The 25,059-nt window shown below is 48.2% G+C and overlaps 2 protein-coding genes across 2 annotated transcripts; both read right to left on the bottom strand.

Annotated features, from left to right (window-relative positions):
• Positions 1–4,685: 4,685 nt before the first annotated feature.
• Positions 4,686–9,828, bottom strand: LOC120708552 (probable 2-oxoglutarate-dependent dioxygenase At3g111800). Its single transcript, XM_039993851.1, has 4 exons — positions 9,680–9,828; positions 8,679–9,248; positions 6,848–7,181; positions 4,686–5,340 (listed from the first exon to the last, which is right to left on the bottom strand). The coding sequence occupies exons 2-4, from the start codon at positions 9,221–9,223 to the stop codon at positions 5,062–5,064; spliced, it is 1,158 nt and encodes a 385-aa protein (XP_039849785.1). The 5' UTR covers positions 9,224–9,248; positions 9,680–9,828; the 3' UTR covers positions 4,686–5,061.
• A 5,705-nt stretch (positions 9,829–15,533) lies between these two features.
• On the bottom strand, positions 15,534–21,425 carry LOC120708551 (calcium-dependent protein kinase 3-like). The gene is made up of 7 exons (XM_039993850.1): positions 20,581–21,425; positions 18,512–18,655; positions 18,286–18,438; positions 17,414–17,529; positions 17,132–17,299; positions 16,065–16,295; positions 15,534–15,980 (listed from the first exon to the last, which is right to left on the bottom strand). Exons 1-7 carry the CDS (start codon positions 21,236–21,238, stop codon positions 15,831–15,833), a joined length of 1,620 nt encoding a protein of 539 aa, XP_039849784.1. The 5' UTR covers positions 21,239–21,425; the 3' UTR covers positions 15,534–15,830.
• Positions 21,426–25,059: the final 3,634 nt, after the last annotated feature.

Below are 25,059 nucleotides of genomic sequence, written 5' to 3'. Positions count from 1 at the left end.
CAAGGCGTCGTGCGCTCTGGCGCACGCTGGCGTGCGCGATGACGCACGGCACCGGCCGGGGGCCGGGTCGGCGCGCCGGGGGTTTGGTCAAACCTTGCCTTGGCTCACACACAAGAGAGTGTTTCTGCTGCTGTTGCCCACGTGCAGGCCCGCGCGCGTGCTTCAACCCCTAGCACCGAGCTGCGGCCAGCCGGCCGGCCGGCGACGCCGCCGCTCGAGCTGATCGACCGCCGGCGGCCGCCCGGGTGTCCGATCGAGATCGACGATGGTTTGGGGGCCAATGATGATATGAAGAGCCGCGCATTTTTCCCACTTGGGCACGTGGTTTGGATATACATGGAGGCATGCATATTTCATTCCCACTTTACTGATGGAGCTGGGCGCTGTGGGCATGAGTGACAGTAGTGAGACTGAGTGAGACTGAGAGTTACTAGCTAGCTCGTGGAGGTGGTCAGGCGCCTGCCTGCCCGGCCGGCCGGTGCCAGTGGTTTTGGATCGAGTCAGAAATAGACGCACATGTGGAATTGACACGCGCTGATGGCTGACTGCTCGATCAGCCAACTACTGGAAATGCTAGCAGTAGGGGTAGGGCATGCAGCCTGTAGGAGGGGAGAAAGAACAGGCCGGCAGGCGCATTCCGTAGAAAGCGGATGCTCTTTTGGCCGGCCGGTGCGTCCTCGAGCTGCTGCTGCTGCTGTTGCTGTTGCTGCGCCGACGTGGATCTGTTGCCTAACCCCAACTTTAGCGCCTTTCCACGGTCTACCTTACTGTGTGTTGTCCGTACCTCATCAGCGCTCACCAAAGCACTCTCCACTGTCACCGGCCGGGCATCGTTATTCATATTCTCCATGTGTGGGCATTGGGCAACTTTGATCGATTGGGACCCCACAGGCAGCAGCATGCGTCCCATCGATACCTAGCTCCACCGATCCATTGTCGATAAAACGTGCTGCAACGACTCCTGTGAAGATATGTACTACGGCTACGGCAGTCACTACCGGAAACCCGCTGGTTGCCGTGTGCCACATATCAGGCACACGGCAAACATAGCCTTTGCCGTGTGAAGGACCCAATACACGGCAAAGCCCATGTTTGCAGTGTGTCTGGCTTCCTGACACACGGCAAAGGAGACACACACGGCAAACGTGTCCGTATGCCGTGCGTGCGCAAGATGAACACACGGCAAAAATAAAAACACACGGCAAAATTCAAAGTTTGCCGTGTGCCACAGTTGTAACACACGACAAACATGAGACACACGGTAATTTTTTGTTAAAAAAACTTGATTCCGCCATTGCAACTTTTATGGGTAACTTGTTATTGTATGTGGCACTTTAAATTAGATTTTGGTATTTTTCTCGATCCTTTTGCTATATTTAACTTTTTTATTTCCATGAAATGAATTTCATAGAATAAGTGAAGTTTGAATTGCAATACTTTTACATAGAGTAATAATGAAGCAAAAAATTTATATTAACATCCTGAGATCCCATGTGAGACCATATCCAAAAAAGGGATGGAAAATTCGAAATTCTTGCTCATGAAACATGCCCTGGTACATGTGGCCCAATAGTTTTAAAATTCTATAAAAAACAAACATAGTCTAAAAAATATAAGATTTGTCATGATATTATGATTTCATACTTGGATGCTATGGTAAAAATTTGAAAAGGTTTCGTACAAGTTTTCACCTGTACTCCTTATAAATCGAAGTACATCTAGAAAAGATCTATAGAGTTGAGAAGAAGCCGTTGAATTTGGAAGTCAAAGTGTTGATCAAATTGGATGTTGACTTCAAAACTTTTTGTACATGCAATAAATATCTTAGGATCTTTCATGCCAAAGTTTGGCTATTTTTCGGTTTTGTTTGATAATTTTTAATTTTTTTGCAATTAAACAATATCATGTGATATACATTGAACTTTAGCTATATGTGCATAAAATAATGATTTTTTTCAATATAATAATCAAACAAAAAATGCTGATTCTGATGTGCAAGATATCTAAAGTGTTTTCAATTAATTTTATTTTGATAAGATGTGGTTCAGTTCCATATAATTATAAAACAGAAAACATCTTTGCCGTGTGGCACATGATCAGGCACATGGCAAAGGACTTTGCTGTGTGCCATAGCACGGGGTACACGGCAAAGCTGGCTGATGCCGCCGCAGGCGACGCTCGCCGCCAGGCCGCCGCGTCCACGCCTCGCCAAGCCGCTGGCCACGTGCACCGCCCGCGCTCGCCGGTCCCACCGCGTTACGAGGCGCACATCCAGGCCGTCATCGACTACAATGCCAGGATCAAAAAAGTGAGGATCTACAAAGGACCTGCGAGAGACATCAGACTTACCCGGGAACAATACTTGCGGGTAAAGATTCAATCTTAAGGAGTTATCAACTATGCTCCATTTGTTCTTCTTAAATGTATTAGATATTGATGATGTGCAGGTGCCTCCGTGGTGGATTGCCAATGATTACCCGTGCTGGGAAATGATAGTGGACCGGTGGTGCTCGCAAGAGTGGGTGGAGATGCACGAGGCTGCCCGTCAGCGGCGTTTGCTGATGCCAGGTGCATCGCACCATCAGGGCAACCGTAACCTCAAGGCGTACGTGGCTAGATATGTATGTGAATTAATTTCTTTATTCTAACACTCAATTCTGCATAATTTCTAACCATCTTCCTTTTTTCGCAGTCGGCGTCACATGGTGGTGTGCCTTGCACCCAAGTCCAGGCATACTGTTTGGCCCACAAAGGAAAGGCGATGTCCGATGTCACCTTCAACCCGCAGGATCCGCCCGAAGTGTACAGCAACGCAAGCGTCCACAGCCGCCTCAGTGGGTACACCTCGATGGCACAAGAAGTTCATGGGCCGGAGTTTGATGCGATCAATGAGCCCATTGATGGAGAAGTCATCATGAGGGCGGGAGGAGGCAAGAAGCATGGACGGTACTGGTTTGGCGACAGCTTAGTCGACACGGCGACTACTCCCACTCTCTCGCAGATTCGAGCTAGGAGTATCAGCTCAAGCCCTGCCATATGCCCACGGCCAGACACTACACAGACTCAGATTGAGGCTGTCAAGGTTATTTCTATTTCATCCGTCGTTCCTCCGTTTTTACATATGTTCGCTTTGAATTCTAACCCTGAGATCAAATCCTTTAGGCCCAGATGGAAGCAGCCTTCCAAGCACGGCAGGAGGCGGCAGAGGAGAGGTGGAGGGCCGAGCGGGACGACATGCAGCAAAAATTGGATCAAGCTCTAACATTTATGCAAAGCCTGGGCTCGGCGATGGGTGTTTCGCCTCCACAATTCCCTCCGCCCCCACTTGTTTGTCGTGCAGAAACTCCTCCTACCGTAAGTGGTTTTGACTCCTATCGAGTTTCGGAATGTCTTAGTGACTTAGCATTAACCTAGATTTACTTAAAAATAATATTTTATGATACATCTACAATGACTTATAACTTAGCCTAATGCTTGTAGTTTCATTCTTATGTAACTCAATATATATTCGCAGTCGGCGGCATCCAATGATGGGCCAGTGAATCCTGACTTCTCGCCTCCGGTGCAGCAGACTCAGCAGTTTGTGTTGCCACCGTCTCAATGGGTGGCTTGGATTTAGCAGTAGCAGCAGCAGCAGCCAGGTTGGTCGCAGACGCCTACATGGCCGCCCCCGCAGATGTGGCCGCAGCACCCGCCACCGCCGCCGCCGCCGTCGGCCCCGTGAAGTGTATGGACTTCATTTCTAGAGACAAGCTTTGCACTTGAACTTGTATGGACTTTGCCGTATGGACTTGTATGGATTTGACTTAAACTTGTGGTTGCCGATGAACGATACTAGAGTTTATTTGTATTTGTGCATTTCTAGATAATATTGAATGCATCCGATGCTTATTTGGATTGCATGCGATGATTATTATGATATATATATGAACTGTTTGTATTATTTGGGGTACCATATACGCAATAAACAAAAAAAAATACAGGATCAGGGACCTTTGCCGTGTGCAAAAACCATGGCACACGGCAAAGAAACCAATGTTTACCGTGTGCCAAAGCCAAGGCACACGGCAAACATTTGAACTTTGCAGTGTGCCACGTCTACAGGCACACGGCAAAGGCGGCCGCCACGTCACTTCCCATGTTTTCTGCTTTTTTTTTGCCGTGTGCCCGATAAATGGCACACGGCAAACGACGCCTTTGCCGACGTCTGAATGCCGTGTGCGGCACACGGCAAAGCCTTTGCCGTGTGCATATAGGGCTTTGCCGTGTGCTTTGGCACACGGCAAAGACTTTGGCACACGGCAAAGCAGCAGTCTCCCGTAGTGAGTGTACTATAGCCTAGCTAGCTTTAACTCGTAACTCCTGTGGCGTAGCAGCAGTACTAGCTATATATAGAGCCTAGAGGAAGTCTGCATCTCAAACGACTCAAAGTGGCAATTGATGAAACTGAATCTATTCTCACAGTTATAAGTACCAAAAGGTTCCAAATGCAGGGGCTTCATCCATTTATAGACATGACGTGTGTTCCAGAGGTCAGTGCGCGAGGCATATAATCCTGAGCCGCACATCAAAACGATTGGATAGAGAGTTGATCAGCTAGCATATTTCATTTCATGAATTAGTTACGTGATCCAATAGGTCCAAATGCACGTAACATATATGGAACTGGCTACTGCACCATCGAATAATGAACCGGATGCTGCTTGGATTTATTTTTCTGATCGGTCAACATGCACATGCACAGTACATGCGACGACTATATATTGCCTTAAATATATATGATTCGGCTTACAATACTGAAGTACAACAGTGATGAGCAGCCATGCTCATCGACTATTTGTACAGCTACTGATGCAGCAACCAGCAAGCATACGATTATAGTAAGCGGGGTAGCAATGGTAGGTCGATCGGTCTTACACATACGTTATTACAATCAGATTATACACGGGGGGAGATAAGCTAGCTAGCTGACGGCGGCCAGCTAACTCCGAATTATTAACTAGATCAAGGAGCAGGCAGCTACTAGTAGCTAAGCAAGCTGGCTAGTCGTCGTCGACCTAGCTAATCTTCTGGCAATACCTGGCCCTTGAGAGCCTCGATCTGCGCCTTGCCCTTGGCGCCCTTCTTCCTGATGAAGAGCCTGTACACGTCGAAGGTCATCGGAGGGTAGAGCGCCCCCGCCGGCCCGCCGCCCGCGCCCGCGGCCGCGGCCAGCTCCGGCGCCGGGGAGATGGGGACGTCGCCCTTGGGGTTGTAGAAGAGCGCGAGGGAGATGCGCTCCTCCTTGGCGTTCACGATCACCCGGTGCTCCACGCTCTTGTACAGGGAGTTGCTCAGTATCTGCCAGCAGATTTTTAATAGTAAATATATCACCGTCATATCCAAAATAAAACCTCAGGGTCTTGTATAATAACATGAGCAGTAACATGGCAATAGCTAGGGAAGCTGAAGCATTATTTTTTACCACGTGAACAGTAGCATGCATACATATTTCAAATGGGAAGTTGAAGATTCAGGACGAGTTGAAGTTTATTTGTTAAGGTTACAGCACGTACATCTGTACATGTGGAGCAGGGACTAACTAATTAACCCTGCATACAAGTGGAAATATCTCTAGAGGGCTATACCGGCCGGGGCACGGGACGAGCGGATCCAGCGGCGGTAGGAGTCCATGGAGCCCCTCCTAAGCCCCCTACAATTTTTGGACATGAATACACTACGAGAGGAGGCTAAAATTGTCTAGAGGTAGAAGAAAGCCCCTCCAAATAATTATCCTGGATCCGCCACTGCACGAGACGTACTACGACCGGCGATAGATGAACTGGCGCTACACCGGTGCATGTGCTTTCAGCCGGTGGCACGCGCGATCCGTCCGTCGACGCCGTAACATGCGCGCGCGCCTGCCCACGGTAGCTTGCTGCTTCATCATCAGCACGACAAGTCTATACGATTTGCGCTAGAGATCACCGCCCATGCATGTGTTCCCACGCATGCCGTCCGGGTTGCGCAAAAGATCGCCGGGCGCGGGCGGCCGCTAGAGTTGAATTAAGCTCATCATATCTAATACTATCCGTTGGAAGTCAACTGCTGGAGGAATTGATTAAGGTTTTTTTTTATTTATAGCAGAATGGATGCAGTTTCTGGCATACACATATGTTATATGTAGACAAGATCCATAGGATCTTCATTTCAAACTATAATTCGCAAGTTTGACTACACGGCTTATTCAAAAATTTGTGCAAAATATCACTTCTTTTGCTGTGACTTGCTTTATTAATACTAGTTCTTTAAAATAATTTAAATTTTGACTATATTTGCACAAATTATTGAATAAGATGAGTGGTCAAATATGAGATTAAAAAGTTAAACAAATTATAGTTTGTAACGGACAGAGTATATATATACATATATATATACCGGCCGGTTCAATCCTAAATTTCAAACGGGGTGATTGGCGCCGGCGCGGTACGTGTACGAGTGCAGCACGCGCGCACGAACCGACGACAAGACCAAATGCTTCACGTTTGTGCAAGTGCAACGCAACAGGTAGGTATTTGTGACGGTCACGATCACGATCTTCGTCGCCGACTAGCACTCTGCCCCTCTATATATACGACCAGCTAGAAGTGTCAGTATTATTGAGCCATAGTATTATTTTCTAGAAGCCTACGACGACGCGCGCGCACGCTATTCGTAGAAGTAGAGATATCTACCCAAGGTAGCTCATTAGGCCAACGGGCAGCAGGTGCGCGTGCGTGCGTGCATGCACCGGCGCCGCGAGGACTCAGTATATCTATCTAGCTATAGCTGACAGTAATAATAGCGGCGCGCGGTTAATTATATGTACCTGGACTTGGTCGCCGACGTTGACGATGAAGGCGTCGCGGACGGGCTGCACAGTGACCCACTCCCCGGCGGCGCGGCGGACCTGCAGGCCGCGGACGTGCTCGTCGGCGAGGAGCACGGTGAGGACGCCCGGGTCCGAGTGCGCCGAGAGCCCCAGCGTCAGGTCCGGCTGCGGGCACCGCGGGTAGTAGTTGGCGCGCAGGGTCGCGCCGCACCCGGCCCCGCCGAACGCCCGCTGGAGGTGCGCCTCCTCCAGCCCCAGGCTCACGGACAGCACCCGCATCAGCAGCTCGCACAGCCGCACCACCGACCGACCGTACTCCTCCGACAGCTCCCTGCATGCACAGATATAAATATATTACATATGGTAATTAATGACTCTATTACATCAGTACAAATAAATATATACATCAGTACAAATAAATGGCATATATACATGCTGCTGCGAGACCTGTTTTTTACTGTAGCGATCGAGGTCGATCGGTACATGATTGACACGCATGCAGGGACTAGGAGTAGGAGCAGGCTTGGGTCTACTACTACGACAGGGACTGAGGGACGACACCGGACGGCCCTCTTTCTGATTTTAGCACGAGCACGACCGTCGATTCTTGCAGCGCTACTATAGGCTTGGAATGGTATGCGCTGCTGGCTCTGTGGCTCTGGACATTTTGCATGAAAGCACCATCGACCTACTTTTCGTTTCATGCACGTGCTGTATTTCTGGTGCTGAGTCACCACGGTGTAACATATTTTCAATGGAGTAAAGTGTTGTCTACTGCAATTTGGGGCTCCACGCAATGACTAGGGAACGATGGAGCTGTAATGGCACAAGAGATAAGTAGCATGGGCATGGACGACAGTTACGTTAATTCATTTTTCAGAACAATCAATGCACTGTTTCTATCGTAAAACGTGGCCTAAATGTAATTCAACCTACAAATATTAAGTTTTATCAAGGATAGCAAAGTTCTTTGTTTAAGTATAGTTGTGTGATTTTCGCAGTGTGTCATTCAAAATCATTGTTAATTTTTTCCCTAGGGATCGGATTTCCTTTTCCTGCACGACATGCTTCCTTTTTATTAGTATATACTATCTCTGTTCTAATTTACATATCGTATTAGGTTTGTTCTAAGTCAAATTTGGCAAACTTGGACCAAATCTAGAGAAAATTAGAGCAACAACAATACTAACCAACATATGCACTATCAAAATTTATTTCATGATGGATCTATAAATGTTATTATCTTTTTTCTATAAATTTTGACAAAGTTGGACACGTTTGACTTCGGACAAACCTAATACGACATAAAAATTAAAACAGAGGGAGTACAAATTAAACAAAAAAAATATCAGCTCTAACAAACCAATTATAACTAGGTTTAAAAATCATACTCTTTCTATAGAAAAAGAATAAATTATGTGCTCGTGCCCATATCACGAATTATTCTATGTGCTAGATGGTTAAAAATTTGGACTAATTAAGCACATAATAGTACGAATTACTGTAACATGCATCCAAATTTTGAGTTCAACTCGATCCATGTAACATGCTCAAAAACTAAAAAAAGGTTAATCTCAGACGTTGCACGGTTCAATTCATCAAACCTACTCTTCCTAAGGAAAAAAATCGATTTAGGTTTAACTCTTGCCTGAATCCAGAAATTATTTCATGTGTTCAAAACGGAGGTTCATCTCTGCACTTAAAGATGAACGCATGTGCACGACAACATCGCAGCTAAAATGCTAATTAAATGCACATGGGCGAGCTATAACTCGCAGCGCATAGGATCTGGAAAAATGAGTATGGAAATAATGCAGAGCATGCATACTTGCAGTTGCCGGGGTTGTCCGGCCAGAACTTTGCCGGGCTCTTGGCCGCCTCCGGCGCGAGGTGGAGGAAGAAGTAGTCGCCCCAGTCCAGGACGGCGCCCTTCTGCACGCCGAGCCGGCTGCCGTAGCCCTCGTACGTGCGCGGCGAGTTGGCGTAGCGCTGCTTCTCCGCGAGCGGGCGGCGGAAGAAGCCGCGCCAGGCCTCCCGCGCCGCGCGCATCAGCTCCGGGCGCACCCCGTGGTTGACGACCTGGAAGAACCCCCACTCACGGCAGGCAGCCGCGACGGCCTTGGTGACGGCGCTGCCGAGGCCGACGGCGGCGCCGTTCGCCAGCAGCTCGCCGAGGTCGACCACCGGAATGCAGACGTCGTCGGACGAGAGCTCCCTGTCCAGCTGATGGGCTTCCGCCGCCGCCGCCGCCGGCGGCACGGGGCGGTCGCACGGCGGCTTGACGTAGCAGCGCGGGATGGCGGAGAGGCCGCTCTCGGCGAGCGCCTGCACGCGCATGACGGGCTCCGGCCACTCCTGCATGCAGTCCGCCATATCTCCGTATGCCCGGCGCCGCGGCCTGCGCAGCAACAGCGACGAGAAGAAATTAATTAACGGTCGGCCCGGCCGGAGCGGCGACGAGAGCGAGAGGGGGTGCTACAGTGGCAGCCGGATATATTGCTACAGTGAGAAACGAGCTGACTGGCAGCATACGGGTTCGCGAACGCGCGAGCAAGTGGGGAGACGCGAGCTAGCTAGGGGACCGGCGGTCCAGACGACGATGACGATCCCGTTAGCTCGCACGGCGGGAGGAAATCTGACGGGACAGGGCACGAGATGGGATCATGGGAATGCCGGCGACGGCGCCAACGACGACGACGACTCGTGGGTATGGACGCGTACGTGCGAAGGTGGAGGTATGGAGTATTGACGCGTGCTGTGCCCACAAGAACACGACCGATCGAGCTGATGAACAACACAAAGAAAGAGTGGGGGTTGCAGAGGACGTACTGTGGCAGATAAAAAAGCTTGAGTTCTATAGCTGAGCGGAGCCTGCAGTTGTGCGTGCTCAGCTGCTTCGAGGAGTGGGTATATATAGCCGGAGACGAACTGATGGAGAGAGAGAGAGAACGAAATGCCAGACACAGAGAGTGAGGGAGATGAGAGGGAATAAAGGGCCGGGAGAGAGGGAGAAACGAAAAGTTATCTGGATGTTCTGCTTTGCTTTGCTTTGTTTTCTGTTCTGGGCGGGCTGGCTGACAATTCGCTGCCTCGCCTCACCTGGTCTGGTCGACCGGTTGGTTACACAGCTGGGCACCGCAGGGAGCCAAAAGGTGGAAACGTGTTTTTTGTGCTGATTTTGACCCCGGATCCGCTGCGGCTGATGCGGGCCGACCACCGGGGAGGCGCAGCTGGACTTGGTTGTAGTACACTGATACGGTCTCTCCACCGCCCCGAGAATTCCAGGGTGACCGCGTATCTCTACATCCTGCCGCGTGATTCCAACGCCTTGCCTGCAGCTAGCACCGCCGGTGTTTATGTTCTTATTATTTTCATTTTTTTATTTTGCGGTTACGGCGGAGCGGCCAGACGGGTACAGAGTACTCCTCGGAATGGATTGGACGTGATCCAAATCCAATTGGATTTTGGTACTTATCTTTTGTTGGATTTGGATCAAATTGGATATGGATATCCATTTACTTTTGATCAAATAGAATTGGATTCTACAGGATAAAAATTAGAAGTTAATCCAAATATTGTTGGATCACAGAGAAGAGAGCGCTGGACAGAGCTAGCCGCACAAACTTCTCTCCCTCGCCACCGTGCGTCTTTGGTGGGGGGATCGAGCAGCAAGCAAAGGAGTCGGCGGACCCTTGGTGCGGCGGGCCCGTCCCTGGTGCAGCAGTGCGAGGTGCTGCATTAGATGTCGCTGCCGTGGGCGGTGCAGTTGAGGATCCATTCGTTGCTAGCCTTGACGTTAGTGGCGGCCGCCGCGGCCAAGGCCGCCACCGCCGCGCTCGTACTGGCCGCCGGCCAAGTACTACCCTCGCGCACCGCGTTCGTGCTACCAGCCGCGTCACTGCTGCTACTACTACCCACCTCATTGCTAGTGCTAGCTTGGCTTCGGTGGTGCTGATGATGAGCCAGTACTACTGCTTCAAGGCCACCTGCGTAATACGGCCGGCGAGCCGTGGACGGAGGCTGGCGAGCGGCAGTGCTACGGGCGAGCAGAAACCAGTGCAAGTAGGCGAGCCGCAGGCGGAGGTGTCGCGGTCCAACAGCGGCGGCCGGTGTGGGCGGCGTGAGCCGGCGAGCTATGGGCAGGCAAGCTGGTAGGAAGGCAGTGCAGCTTCCTTGCCGGCGACGAGTTTGGATTTGGATTATATTGGATGGATTTGGATTAAGGGGAGCTGGATTGGATTGAATTGGATGTTGAAAAGTATTTGTTAGGATTGGATTGGATGGATACTTTATTTAATTGGACATCAATTGGATTTCTTCTTTTGAATTTTGGATGTCAATCCAATCCCACGAGTAAGTACAGGTGACAGTGACAGCTTCGCCGTGCTGCAACCTCAGGCGGCGGCTCATACCAAGAGCTCATAAAAAGCAAAGAGATTTTGTTTGATGATAAGCTCACATCATTTCGTCTGCTAAAGCGTGCGAGCTATCCTACAGCATCCATTTAATAAAGGTGGAAGTGAATTATAAGTACGACGAATGTAATTGTCCAATTGATAAGAGTATGAAATATGCATGATATTTTTTACAGCTACTTTTTTTTTCAAATAATGTGTTGTTGTGCGCAAAGGACGAAAATGGCCACACATTTCAAACTTTTGTCTATGTAAAGAGCTCGCGGTCTAACCTCAACATTCGTATAGAGGATTGCAAATGAAGTAAGGAGCCACCGCCAACATTCGTAAAGAGCTCGCGGTCTAACCTGAACATCGACATATAAAGAGGACAACCTCAACATCGACATATAAAGAGGACACTGCGAATACTCCTCTATCTAATGTATTACCATGGTGGCTTAAAAAGTTTGCAATTTAATATGTAAAAAGTACATATACTACATCAAGTTTGTCTGAAGAAGGATAATTGAGGCAAAAATTGTGAAGTGGCGTGCCCAAAATTTGTTTCATGGAATAATCTATTATCTTATTATTTGACCAACAAACGGAGTTTCCACGTTCGCTCTCAAGGTCTAGAAATTTCCACATTAATCGGAGAAAAATATAAAAATAAAAATTACCCACCACTGCCATTACGATAAAAATTAGCCTAAAATATCCCTGTGGCTAATTAAAAATCACCCACCAATGCCATTATGAAAAATTAAATATAAAATATCATTTAGCTATGTATCAGTTACAAATATATATTATTAATAATACTACTAATAAAAACTAAAGCTAACAACAATCAATCAAAATAAAATGAAAATAAAAATAATTATTTGCATAATATTATTAAAGCTCAACAAATCAAATTGTTATTATAGGTAGATCATAGTTGAATTGTTTTAATCAACAATAAGAAAATAATTTACGATAATAAATAGGATGATGTATGGTAAAAAAATAGTATAACCTTTAAGTAAGGATACAACGACATGCAAATTTAGATCATAGTTGAATTGTTTTAATCAACAATAAGACATAATTTATGATAATGAACAGGATGATATATGGTAAACAAAATAGTATAACCTTTAAGTAAGGATACAACGACATGCAATTTTTTGAATTTTCAATACTAGCCGTGCAAATGCGCGGGCTATACGCCTAGTTCTAAAATCATAATTCCACCTTCGTTGCATGTCACCACACATAAGTATTATTACCCCCTCCGTTACAAACTACTATATGTATACATTATGTCTTGTATATCTAGTAAAAACTATAAATCTAAAAATGCAAAAATATATGTATAATTTAGAACGGAGGGAGTACCCCTTGGCATATCACCTTTTTTTTATTTCTTTTGTCCTTTTCAAACCAATTAATTGTTCTAAGGCGCCATACGTGTATCGTGTCTAATGTTCGCGGGCCACGCATACACACTTATTACAATTTCGGCCGGGTGGAGTGTATCCATCCGTTTGCAATTAGTGTCCGGTTTGCCGCGGCATGCATATCCATCCTTCCCAATTTGATCAGAAGCGATCGCATTCCGCCCCATTCTGGCATTCTTGTGATCTTGTCGTCGTGTTGCCTTGCCTCCCGGCGGTCGTCGCCGTGACCCCGCGCTCGCCAGCTCGTCGTATGGGCCGACCTAGTGACGGTTACATTAATGGATGTTATGGAGTTGCTTAATTAGGCGATGGAGCCTTCTAACTGACGGCGACACCCTCTCGATCCAATTCTCCACATGGCACGCACAGCTGCGGAGAGCAAAGTGCCAATTGCCGACGGAGTTAATGGCGGCCGGCTGGGTCGCCGCAATGCGCTCTGGGCTTTCGCTAGTGCCTGAGGACGACAGATTAGCTTAATTTGGGGTAGGGATAATAAAGCACGAGGCGACAGGTTGACAGAAGCCGCCAGCGGCAGCGGCAGAGAGCGAGACGGCGCGGGAAGAGGCAGGGCAGGAGCGGCGCCGTGGCGACACGTGGATGGGATTCGTCAGGTTTTTTTTGTCGCGGTGCCATGCAGGATTAATTTCGGATTTGTGTACATGCTGCTGCGGCCGAGTTGTCCGGTCTAGATTCATAGCCCTGATTCTTATATACCGTTGGTCCGCCGCAATCGTAAAGATATTTGCTAGCAGACAAAACAGGCCGTCGGCAGCCTGACGAGCTTGCCCCCGATCGAAGGAGATTGAAGCTTTTCCGGCGCGAAGATAAATCCTCACTCCTGAGTGTATCTGTCATGCATGATCGGCAGGCAGGCAGCGAGATGCCCTGCCATCCGAGCACTGTGCGTTCAACCCCGTGGCACGCGATCGTGATCTCAATTTTGCGCCACCGGCATGGCATGCTGCATGTCGCTGCCCGGCCGAGAGCAGAGCGAACCGGCATGGGTAGCCGTGCGTGGCTCCTCGTGCGAGAATTCCCCGGGAGATTGGCACGGATCCGATCGGGTCCGGGACGATCAGTGTGCATTGAACTCGCTCGACTGGACCGGGGGTCGGACGCACACGCAGCCATGCTCTGCCCGCCCCGACCCGTCACGTTTCGACACTGGACATAACTGCCTTTGCCGATAGACATCACCGGCTGCGCCGGGGATGAGATCGGTCGGCCGGTCGCCACATGGCGGGCCATCCGTCCGGAGCCACCGGCGCCGCTGCCAACCTGTCGGCGAAGATGACAGCAGCCGCATTGATTCAACCGGGCCGGGGGCCCTGGCCTCTGATGACGACCGGATTGATTGGTAGTGTAGGCTCCTCCGTGCACCGTCGTCGCATCCCAAATGCAAATCTTATTACATATTCGCGGCAGGCAGGCAGGCAGCCGCAATGCGAAAGATATTGTGATACTGGCGTCCGGGGCAAAGCGAGGCGCACCGGACGGCAACGCGCCGCGTGCCCTGGCCGCTCGCGAGAGAGGGAAAGCGGCGTCCGCCGGTGGCATATGCAGCCGAGCCAGTGGCGGCGGCAGCAAGTAGGAGCCAATAGGCGCAGCGCCGCAACCCGCGCCGCCGCGGAGCCCCCGTGGGAACAGAATGTACACGATTGGTTGCCGACAACGCGCGGGCGAAGCGCTCGCGCGCGTCCAAGCCCACTAGCAGCCACTGGGCAATTCCTTTGCCTTTGGGGAATTGGGGGGCGCGTTTTGGCGGCGCGCCGCACGCACAGGCACCGCGGGCCAGTGGGCCGGTCGCTGCCAGCGCCCAGCGCCAACGCCAACTGCGTCGCCGCCTGGCGCCAGCTCCAGCTCGCGCTCCCGGCGCACGTTGCTGCTGCTGCGGCCTCGCGCTTTGCCCCCTCTGCGATTTGACGTCGGCCGGCACGCCGCTGCCGCACGTCGCGCTGTCTGCGGGCGCAGCGCTGTGGTGGCTGTCTGGCTGAGCGAGGTAGTAGTGCTCACTGGCCAGTGCCCAGTGGCGGGCGACTTCAACCCGAGTCAAACTGTACATGGCTGACCATGCCACTCCCAGGCGGCCCGCTCGTGCGGCACCTTCGCAATCGTAACACAAGTCGCGGCCGCTTTTTGACGGCGGCGGCAGCGGATAACTAGTAGATGATACTACTACTCGTGCTGGCGCAGATGTTCCACGATAGTTGGTACGGTGCGGTTCGAGTAGGCAGCCACACTGCTGCCGCTCAGAAGCGGCGTGACACGGCACGGCAGCCCGGGTCCGGTTTAGTTTGGTGTAGCAAACAACGAACGGCACATGAATGCTGTGCCGTGGTGGAAAAAGCACTGAGCGCACACGGATTTGTGAAGGACGGAGGTGTTTTTTTTTCCCTTTCAGAAAAGGGTTTTCACTTGGCCTGCACAAGTGCAGATGCCTGTGAAATGGAGCCGTATGCTTCCCGGCTTAATCTGGTTCCCGCCGGGAATTCGGCCACATTAGCCTTACCAAATTATGCTTGTGCTTGTGCACTCCAGCATGATGCATCACCGATGAAGCATTACCCTGCTGCGGAATTCGGTCACGTGGCAGAATGCTGGCGGCCGCCGGCTTCTCGGTCACGAGAGCATCAGGGTCAGAGCAATTTGGTTGGCAGATAGAGCGGCATCCGATATTGTCTGCGTTCTGCACCCGCCCGGCGTACTAGGTGAACATCGAATTGCATCATATCTTCTTACATTTCAGCATCACATATTCAGATTGCAGGCAGGCCGCCACTCACTCGCACATTCGGCATTTGCCAATGCAAGCAGCACACAAAAATGAACTTTGCCACTGCCATATCACGCTAGGTCAACAAGCTGCATTTCAAGACTGTAAAACATTGTGTTGTACAACACTTGGCATCAGGTGCCACGGGATCAAACTGGAGAAAGCAGGCGCGCACCGCATCCGGTACAGCATTTTCGGGCTCGGTGCTTGTCAGCGAAACCGGGAGGGCTAATTACACAGGTAAGCCAATCAGGCGGGTTCACCTATCTAAATTTTCAAGCAAGATAATCATGGGAAAAAAATCTGCTGCTTAGTGGGGCGGCCAAGGGCCTAACTACATGCACACATATGGACTATGGTCACAGTTTTCACTCAACACCCAATTTTACCGACCCATCCTTTATAAGCTTTATGCTAAGGCTGTTAAATCTTCCTCTTGAGTAGTGCCGAGACGCCTTTCTCCAATCTGTACCAGTCTTCATCATTGCTACGAATTCATCATAGCTAATCTTGCCATCCTGCAAATGTAAATAGAGAGGATATTCATTCAGATGAAGGGAGAACCAAAATAGCGCTTGTGTTAGTTGTGGGAGTATAATGACCTTATCAGTGTCAACTTCATGCAATATATCATTCACCACTTCCATGCTATCAGATGCTCCATCATCAACTAGAGCCTCTCGAAGCTCCTCCGGCTCAATGAAGCCATTGCCATCCTTGTCAAAAAATAGGAAGGCCCGCCGAAGGTGCTCGTCATTTGCCATCCTTTGTAAATGAAGTGAGACAGCCAAAAATTCTCCGTAATCGAGTGCTCCCCTACCATTTGTATCCACCTGAATACCACCACGGTTGATCAAAGATGTGCAGTGTATACAATTCAATAAAAGAAATGCAGTGTACAAGTCAACAAGTCACAATTCAATAATCTACCCTCCTCTCTCTACCAAGACAAGCCAAAGATTCTCAAGTGATATCACAGATCAGTTGGATCTATTGTCAAACTGAATTCACTATCAACTTCTCAATTCAACTATCAATGTGTGTGGAACAACTTCTTTTAAACTAGACGAGGAAAACACATTGGTTTGAGATAAGGACAATTATCAATTATCTCAGAAAATGGTTGTTTGATGGAATTGTCCCATCTTGCCTGAAGCCTGCCAATAAGCAGTCGTGGCATTACTAGCTCACACAGTGTAGGAAAAATCATGCACCAAAATGAATACATCCTATCTTTGTCAACCGGGAATCTCTTTTCATTCAAAGGAATGCCAAACACATCAACACAATTTTCCATTTCAAAACAATAAGATACTATCCAAGCAAAAAGAAGGAAAATGGACATGTGATTGAATGAAACTGTTTATTTGACCTCACTAGGGTATGCTCAGGACTCAGGAGTCAGGATATTTGATATTATAATTGAATACAACTATGGCATCAAAAGGTGTGCACTACAATAACTGGGAAAGATTATGAAGTTGGTTCAGGATGTTTTTCCATGAAATTCCCTATCATGTCTGCAGTTCTTCAGTGTATCACATCTTTCTTATAACATTTCTATTAACATTTGGTTTGTTGACGACCTAAAGATTCTTCCAAGGAAATACAGAAATATAATCTTGCTTGTTTCTATGCGTACTGAAGAAGGATTCTTTGAAATACTTACAGCTTCAATGAGCATCTGCACTTCCAATTCTGCAAGATGAGAACCAAGTTTTGCTATTCCAGTCTTTAGTTCTTCATAAGATACAATCCCATCATTGTCGGTGTCCATAGTCTTGAACATCTCCTTTATGTCTTCAACTTCCTCGGCAGACAAATGATCAGCAATGACCTAGTGAAATACATAAACCAGATCTTGTCAGTCAGTTTTTCATTGGTATGGTTGACATAAGAAAGAATTGAACATGCAACTAGGATGAAAAGGTTAGGTGAGCAAGATACAGACCCTTAGAGCCCTTCTTTTGAATCTATTCATCCTAGAAAATTGTTTGAGCCTCGATTTCACAATATCACCAAGAGGAACATTAGGAGCCTTCTTTGCATTTTGAAGCCAAGGATGTTCTGTGATTTTTTAAAAAAGAAAAACATTGTCAAGGTTCCTCAAAGAAAAAAATGACAAATTGAGGGTAAAAAAGTATTTATACCATAACAGCAAATTTACGGCAGGAAAACAGATTAAAAAGGTCTAGAAATATTTGTAAGAAAATACATGATCTGTGCTACAGATATTGTCCTACTCAAAAGGATAGTTCCGTGTAAACATCAAGCTGTAAAGAGGTGCACCCGTGCACCTACTTTTTGATCCAAAGGTTTCTTAGGTTTTAGGCTCTTAGCACTAACATCCCGTAAAAAAATGCAAATCAACGACAGTGCACAGCATAACAAAATTTGGTCCAAGTCTATCATATAAAACGTTCAACAGAAACAGGTAGAAGCTAACTTAGCATGTTCTAAGCATAGTTCATTATTTTAGATAACATGACATGCCATTGAATTGGAATAACTCTTGCTTTAGGGGGCAAAGTTGAATAGAATACTACTGTTTCAAAGTTAATGATGCAAACATTTCAATCAGATCCTGCAGAACAGCTGGACAAAAAAGATAACCTAAGCCTAGTTACCATCTCAGCAATGGAAATGATGTCAAGTGAAACTGGACACTATCACAGAGTTGCACTATTGGAAGGAACCAAAGAAAATAATAGATAAAGCTTTATGCCTCACTGATTAAAGGCTGGTGAACCTGACCATTTCAAGAGTCAAATTGGAAATATAAAAGTAGCATATTAAGGCCTGCTTTCTTTAGCATGGACATACCAAGAACCTGCTTTGCAGTTAACCTGAGCTTCGGATCAGGCTCCAACATGTGTCGAACTAAATCTTTTGCATTATCTGAAACATTAGGCCAGGGTTCGCGCTTAAAGTCAATATTTCCACGAAGTATGGCTTGTGCCACCCCTTGTTCGGTTTCTGCAATTTTTGAAGGTCAGGGTTGTGACAGAGAGTAAAGATAAGAAAATTACTAGTTCAACAACGAAATTACCAGCCCAAAATGGAGGAACTCCACATAATAAAATATACAATATAACTCCTGCACTCCATATGTCTATTTCTGGCCCATAGTTTCTCTTCAATACTTCGGGAGCCATGTAATAGGGGCTTCCCACAATTTCTGAAAATTTTTCACCTAAAAAAGTAGAACAATAAGTTAAGAAAGACTCGATAAACTAGAGTTTGGTTGTATAGTAGACATGTGTGTCGAGCAAGTTTGTAAATAAGCAACATCATAATTAGCGAAATCATAGAGGACAATACCAGTAATGAGGTTTAAATGGAAACACTCCATCGCCTTCTCAAAGAGATAAAAGAAACATTTTATCTTAAAGCTTGGTCAGTTATATAAGGCACTAAAATTATAATCAATGGTGGCATGTTCAGATCTTCAACTTTCATAAAGTACTCAGAAAATATTTCCAAGAAGTACAATTTACAAACGTTCCACAGAGAGGTAGAAAGCAGAAACAAATGCATAATTTTCAGTAGCCTCAATTGTGTGGGGTAATACTTTTTACAGTAACTTAAGAGATGTTCCATAGGGAACAGAGCACATAAAAAAAGAAGCAAGTGGAAATGGCATAATGAGAATTCTGTTGAATAATGTATAGAAAGCAAGCTAAGATCACGGCAGAGGGGTGAGGTGGCAGGGGCGGAGCCAGGGCTGTTTGTCGATGTCAGCTGACAACGACGATTTCTTTCAAAATCAGTGGCAAATTACTGTTACACCCTGTTCATCAAATGACCTGATAACGGTTCCTAATGGAGCTGACACCAGTGACTCCATCGGCTGGCTCTGCCGCTGTGAGCTGGAGCAGTAAAGATCATGGCATGAAAGAGGGGACTGGAGCTGGAATATCAGTGACTTCTGTCCAAATGGGGAAGAAGTATCAGGTTAAGAGAGAAGGGAAAGAGCTCATGGGAAAGCGCCGCAGGGAAGGGCAAGACTGTCAGTGTTAACATCATCTAGCCTAAATTGACACTTTGACAGGAGTGGTAAAAGATGAACCAATATAGTTTTAGATGGTATTAGAGTGTACCAACCTCTTTTAATGATACATAACTGAAGAGGTGATCTTTCAGCGGCATATATCAGGTTTGTTTCCTTAAAACACAGTGTTTGTGGTAAAGAGATAAATCTGTTCCAAGAGCTGAGTACTCGAATGAGTCAGCTAAGTCAGAGTAGACAGTCCTGGTGTGTAGGAAATGGAGATTTAGCTGCAAACCTAGATAGTAACAATAGAAAAATAGTTGTTCTTATCCTCTTTTTTTTCAGATTGGGGGCATATACAAACAAAAAATAAAACAGAATGGTCAAGATAAACTGCTGAGAACAGAATTGCGAATAGAGAATCACTTTATCTTATCGACATCCCAAATCCTGATCAATAAGCTCAGTTCATCAGTGGAAGTAAGTCCAGAGCCATAACCATTGCAACTGTATTTGGAAATTTCCATTGATATTAAATACTGCTAACTGCATCCACTCCTAAAAAAATTTACCAAGTGCTCACATTGGTGAAAGAGTGTTCTGGTAAAAAGAACACGATATTAATAACTAAATTTCACAACAGAAGCACTACTAATTGGTCATCATAATCCCCAAAATGGTGGACCACACTGATGTACCAACCAGGCAACCACTGAGCCCACAGCAATATGTTCATTCTTCAACAAACCAAAATGTTCTGTAAAGGGAAGAAAGGGCAAAGATTGAACTAATGTTCTGCAAAAGAACATCAGCACCTTCAGCATATCCTGATAAAAGGAGCTGTTAACAGTATCAGCTGGACCACTCTCAATTCTCAAATCCTTCAAAAGTTCTACTGTTGCCCAAATTACTGATGCTAATCCAGAGATGCCAATGAAAGAACTGTTTTCGGATTACACAAACTAACCACATTTTTCCTGAACTCCAGCTTAGAAACTGCATTTTGCTACACTGAACTCCGCTGCCCAGTTCTCCCCAGAACAACCACACTAAAATCACAAATCCCGGGCACGCGCGCACGAAAAATTCTCCCAAATCGGGAAAGGATTTCGTTTGGGGTGACTCACCAGGCTTGAAGAAAATGGAGAGGCCGAAGTCGATGGCCTTGAGCGGCGAGTTCTCCTTCTTGTTGGCGAAGAGAAAGTTCTCGGGCTTGAGGTCTCGGTGGATCACGCCGTGGCGGTGGCAGAGCTGCACGACCTCGACGATGGTGCGGGTGACGTTGGCGGCGGCGCGCTCCGTGTAGTGCCCCCGCGCGACGATGCGGTCGAAGAGCTCGCCGCCCTCGCAGAGCTCCATGACGAGGTGCACGGCGCCCTCGTCCTCGCACGCCTCCCGCAGGGACACGATGCTGGGGCTCTTGGGCAGGTGGCGCATGATGGCGACCTCCCGGCGCACGTCCTCGACGTCGACGGCCGTCCGCAGCTTCCGCTTGGAGATGGACTTGCAGGCGAGCAGCTCCTTGGTGTCCCGATCCATGCACAGGTACGTGACCCCGAACTCCCCGCGCCCGAGCTCCCGGTCCAGGACGTACTTGTCGTCGATCCCGGTGACCTCGCAGCCCTCCTCGCCCAGCACCGCGAGCCGCTTCTGCCCGCCGCCTCCCCCGGCGGCGCCGTTCCGCGGCTGGTGCGGCTTCTTCTTCGCGTTGTTGGATGCGGGGAAGTGCGAGGAGCTGACGTCCTCCCGCGCGACGGCGGCCGGCGAGCGGCAGCAGTTCCCCATAGCCGCGCGAGATCAGGAGGCCGGGTGCTAGGGTTTGAGCCGCATTGGGGGCGTTGGGGTGGTGGGGGAGAGGAGGAAGGAAGGATACGAGCGAGCCTGCGGAGAGCGAGAGGGGAGGCAGAGGAGGGGCAGCAGAGGAGCAGAGTAGTAGAGAGCAGTAACTGTAACGGTATGGACGAGGCGCTGGGGACGCGGAGCCGGGCGGCAGCTTTTAGGCCGAGGAGGGCGGGGGCGGGGGAGGCCGGAGGGGAACATTCTCACGTGGCATCTCGTAGTGCGCGCGGAGGGTCACTGCCATGTGGGCCCTGGGTGGCTTCGCGGGTGCGGTTTGGGTGGTGCCGTGGTGGAGGGGCATTTGACTGGGCTCCGGAAAAAAATTTGGTGGAGGACGGCTGCAAACCAAACTCCCTGCAGCCCTCCTCCGGGTTAACCGAACCGTCGGTAACCGGTCCGGTTTGACCGGTTACCGGTCAAATCGGTCCGGACCGGTACCGGTTCGGTCCGGTATGAAACCGGTCCAAATTCAAAATTTAAATTTGAATTCAAAAAAATGAAAAATTCCCAAAAAATTCCTAAAAATACTTCAAGGTGCAATGAATCTAATGGTGTCAAATTTTCTCCAAAATTCGTTCATTTAGTATGGTTTTCGGAATTTATAAGTTAAATAAAAAAAGAAAAAGAAAAAAACTGCGGCCCATTAAGGCCCATCGCGCGGCAGAGGTCATTTAACGTCGCGTGTCCCTCAGCCGAAGCCTCACCAGCGCCTCCCTCACCCGCTCCCCCCTCACTGACTCCTGTCCGCCGCCAGAAGTCGCCGCCCGCCGCTCGAGGCCGGTTAGCCGCTCTCAGATCCCGGCTAACCGGTCTCCCTCACCGGTAAGCCGGACCGGTAGCAGATCTACCGGTCCCGTCCGGTTTTCCGCCCGGGGAGGCCGGTTTACCGGTATGGGGAGGCGGTAAACCGCCGATTAGCGTCGGTAAGCCGCGGTCAGGTTAGTTTTTTTTTCCCTAGGATTTAGGTGTATTTAGATGTTTTGTTTTAGGATTTAGGTGTATGACTTAGGTATATTTAGAATTTAGGGAAGATTTATTTATATTACATGATTTTTTGCACTATGTAGTAGATTTTAGCTAGATTTAATTTAGGTGTATTAGATGATTTTTGACACTATAACTTAGGTAGGAGTAAGAATATTAGATGATATATTTTTGTTGTGCATGTATGCAGATAGACAATGGCAAGCAGAGATGTTGTGTGGGAACACGGTGAAAATCTTTATCCCGGATGGCGATGTAACTATTGTCGTACGCAGAAAGGAGGAGGTGGTGCGACTAGATTGAAACAACATTTGGCTGGGCGCGGGGCAGAGGTGATCCATTGCAGGAATGTGCCACCTGATGTGCGGGACTTCTTTCAGCGTGAGTTGGATAGGGCAAAGAAGGCAACTGCTGACCGGGCCCGAGAGAGGTTGAGACGGGAGAAGGCTGCAGCAGAGGGAAACTATCCCGGTGATGAAGAAGATGAGGAGGCTCAGGTGCAGCGTGCCATGGATCTATCGAGAGCGGAAGCAGAGTTCCGACGGGGGGTGGAACAGAGAGGAGGTGCATATGAGCGTGGAGGGGGTAGTGGTTCGACGAGGGGGAATGTTATGCAGAGAATGTTTCGAAAGTCCACTTCGCAGAGGGAGAGTCCTGTGGTGGAGGACTATAACTTGGCAGCTGGTGGGAGAAGAGGAATGACACAAACAAGGATTGATACAGGCTCCTGGACGCAGAAGGGTAAGAACGCAAAGGAAGCTATTGGAAAAGCTTGGTCAAAGTTTTTCCATATTGCAGGAGTACCTGGAAGACAGGCTGACAGTCCATACTTTATCAGCGCGGTTAGGGAGACACAGAAGTGGGGTAAGTTTTCTTTCATTGCAATGATACCTATAAACTTACATTTTTGTATCTTATGATTTTCATATGGTTGCAGGTGAAGGTATCGCATCACCCACTGGACGGGATATTGATGGCAAGTACCTTGATCAGAATGAGCAAGACTTGAAGACGAGGTACGTAAAGTTTCAGAAAGACTGGCCCTTATTTGGCATCACGTTAATGTGTGATTCATGGACTGGTCCGACGAGGATGAGTGTCATCAACTTTTTGATATATTGCAATGGGGTCATGTGGTTCCATAAGTCTATTGATGCGACTGGAAGAATTCAAAATGCTGCATATTTGTTCAAGGTAGTCCCTCAACCTGTTCCATTCACATTGTGTATGTTTTGTCATGTTACTAAAAAATCCGTCTTCCATTGCAGGAGATTCGAAAGGTGGTGGAAGAGATTGGACCGGAGAATGTCGTGCACGTAGTCACCGACAACGGCTCGAATTACAAAAAAGCATGCAATGAACTACTAAGTGATGTGTATGACCACATAGCTTGGACACCTTGTCTAGCACACACCGTCAATTTGATGTTGAAGGATATAGCTCGAAGGCCTGAACATGGTGTTATCATCAAGCAGTGCAAGCGAATTTCAAATTGGTTACACAATCATGGTCAGTTGAATACAATGATGAGGAACGCAATCGGTGGTGAGTTGGTCAAGTGGAATGCCACTCGATTTGGAACCAACTACATGTTCCTAGAGAGCATCTATCGGAAACGTGATCGTTTCATGCAGTGGATGGCATCTACTGAGTGCGGGAATGGATGGAATATGGTAGATCTAACCGGGCTCCAGTTCTGGACGAGGATGATGATGACGGCGACATCCCTCTCCCGTCCCATATTGTCAGAGATCAAATAAACGTGTCAGATCTACGTGAGGCTACGGGGAATGATTCCATCAGCGATTGGGCACGTCAAAATATAGGTGACACTCACCTAGGGAAGAGAAAGTTGCACCGAGACTGATGATGGCGAAGGTGAGCGTAGTCCTCCGTATCAGGAGTCCGAGGATAGCAGCTCGGCCGATGATGGTGATGATGGTGACGGTGCTCAGCCTAATGCTGGTGGTGGAGGTAGTGGTGCTGATGATGCTGCTGGTGGTAGTGGTCATGCTCGTGGTGTTCGTTTCACAGGTATATATTGCACATATAAATACACACATATTTCTGACTATTGACTACTAATTATGAAATATGGTTGATTGCAGGGGAAACTCAGTTCACACATGCTACTCAGGACACCGACCATGGAGCACCGCAATCGCAGAGGAGAACAGGTGGACCGACGGACTATGACAGTCCACAGAACTCTTCTTCCTCCTACAGCGATTCGAGGCACTCTTTTCACTATCCCATTCCTGACATCAGCATGCAGCCACCGACGAGATGGGTGTACGAATGGGAAGACCCCCATTTTTACACTATGTTAGTTCAGGAATGGCAGACAACATCGGCGTGGACGGGCCAAACTTGGCAACACTACAAGGCTGAGCTGCTTAGAGTGCGAGGTATCGCTTTGATGTCCACCGCCGAATACCAAACCGCATCTCAAATGGGGGTCTTCCCATTCCTACGTTGAACTTTTCATTTCATGTGTATAAGTGTATGACTCCGTATTTGTATGCACCCTATTACTATTGTATTTGTATGCATAATTATAACTCATTGCTTTGGTAGGGTCATTTACATTAAAATGTGCATAGCTCATGTCGAAATTTCCTTTTATTTCACACCGGGAATCAATTTTTCAAGCGGCGAAAAAATACTCTAAACAACCGGTATACCGGCCAAACCGGCCGGTATACCGGTGTAACCGGTCGGTATACCGCAGTGAGCCGCAACACAAAACCGGCTGGTATACCGGCCAAACCGGCCGGTATACC

This window comes from Panicum virgatum, chromosome 5K (assembly GCF_016808335.1).
Source record: "Panicum virgatum strain AP13 chromosome 5K, P.virgatum_v5, whole genome shotgun sequence".
Classification (NCBI taxonomy): domain Eukaryota; kingdom Viridiplantae; phylum Streptophyta; class Magnoliopsida; order Poales; family Poaceae; genus Panicum; species Panicum virgatum.
Note: the sequence above shows the minus strand (reverse complement) of the source record. Positions and strands in the feature narration are given on the sequence as shown.

Coding starts and splice junctions, on each gene's coding strand:
- LOC120708552 (XM_039993851.1), bottom strand. CDS start 9,223: ATGGCGGACTGCATGCAGGAGTGGCCGGAGCCCGTCATGCGCGTGCAG. Junction 7,182..8,678: donor GACAACCCCGGCAACTGCAA/GTATGCATGCTC, acceptor CTGTGCATGCAG/GGAGCTGTCGGAGGAGTACG. Junction 5,341..6,847: donor ACGTCGGCGACCAAGTCCAG/GTACATATAATT, acceptor ATCTGCTGGCAG/ATACTGAGCAACTCCCTGTA.
- LOC120708551 (XM_039993850.1), bottom strand. CDS start 21,238: ATGGGGAACTGCTGCCGCTCGCCGGCCGCCGTCGCGCGGGAGGACGTC. Junction 18,656..20,580: donor CTCCATTTTCTTCAAGCCTG/GTGAGTCACCCC, acceptor CTACTTTTTTAG/GTGAAAAATTTTCAGAAATT. Junction 15,981..16,064: donor ATGAAGTTGACACTGATAAG/GTCATTATACTC, acceptor TTACATTTGCAG/GATGGCAAGATTAGCTATGA.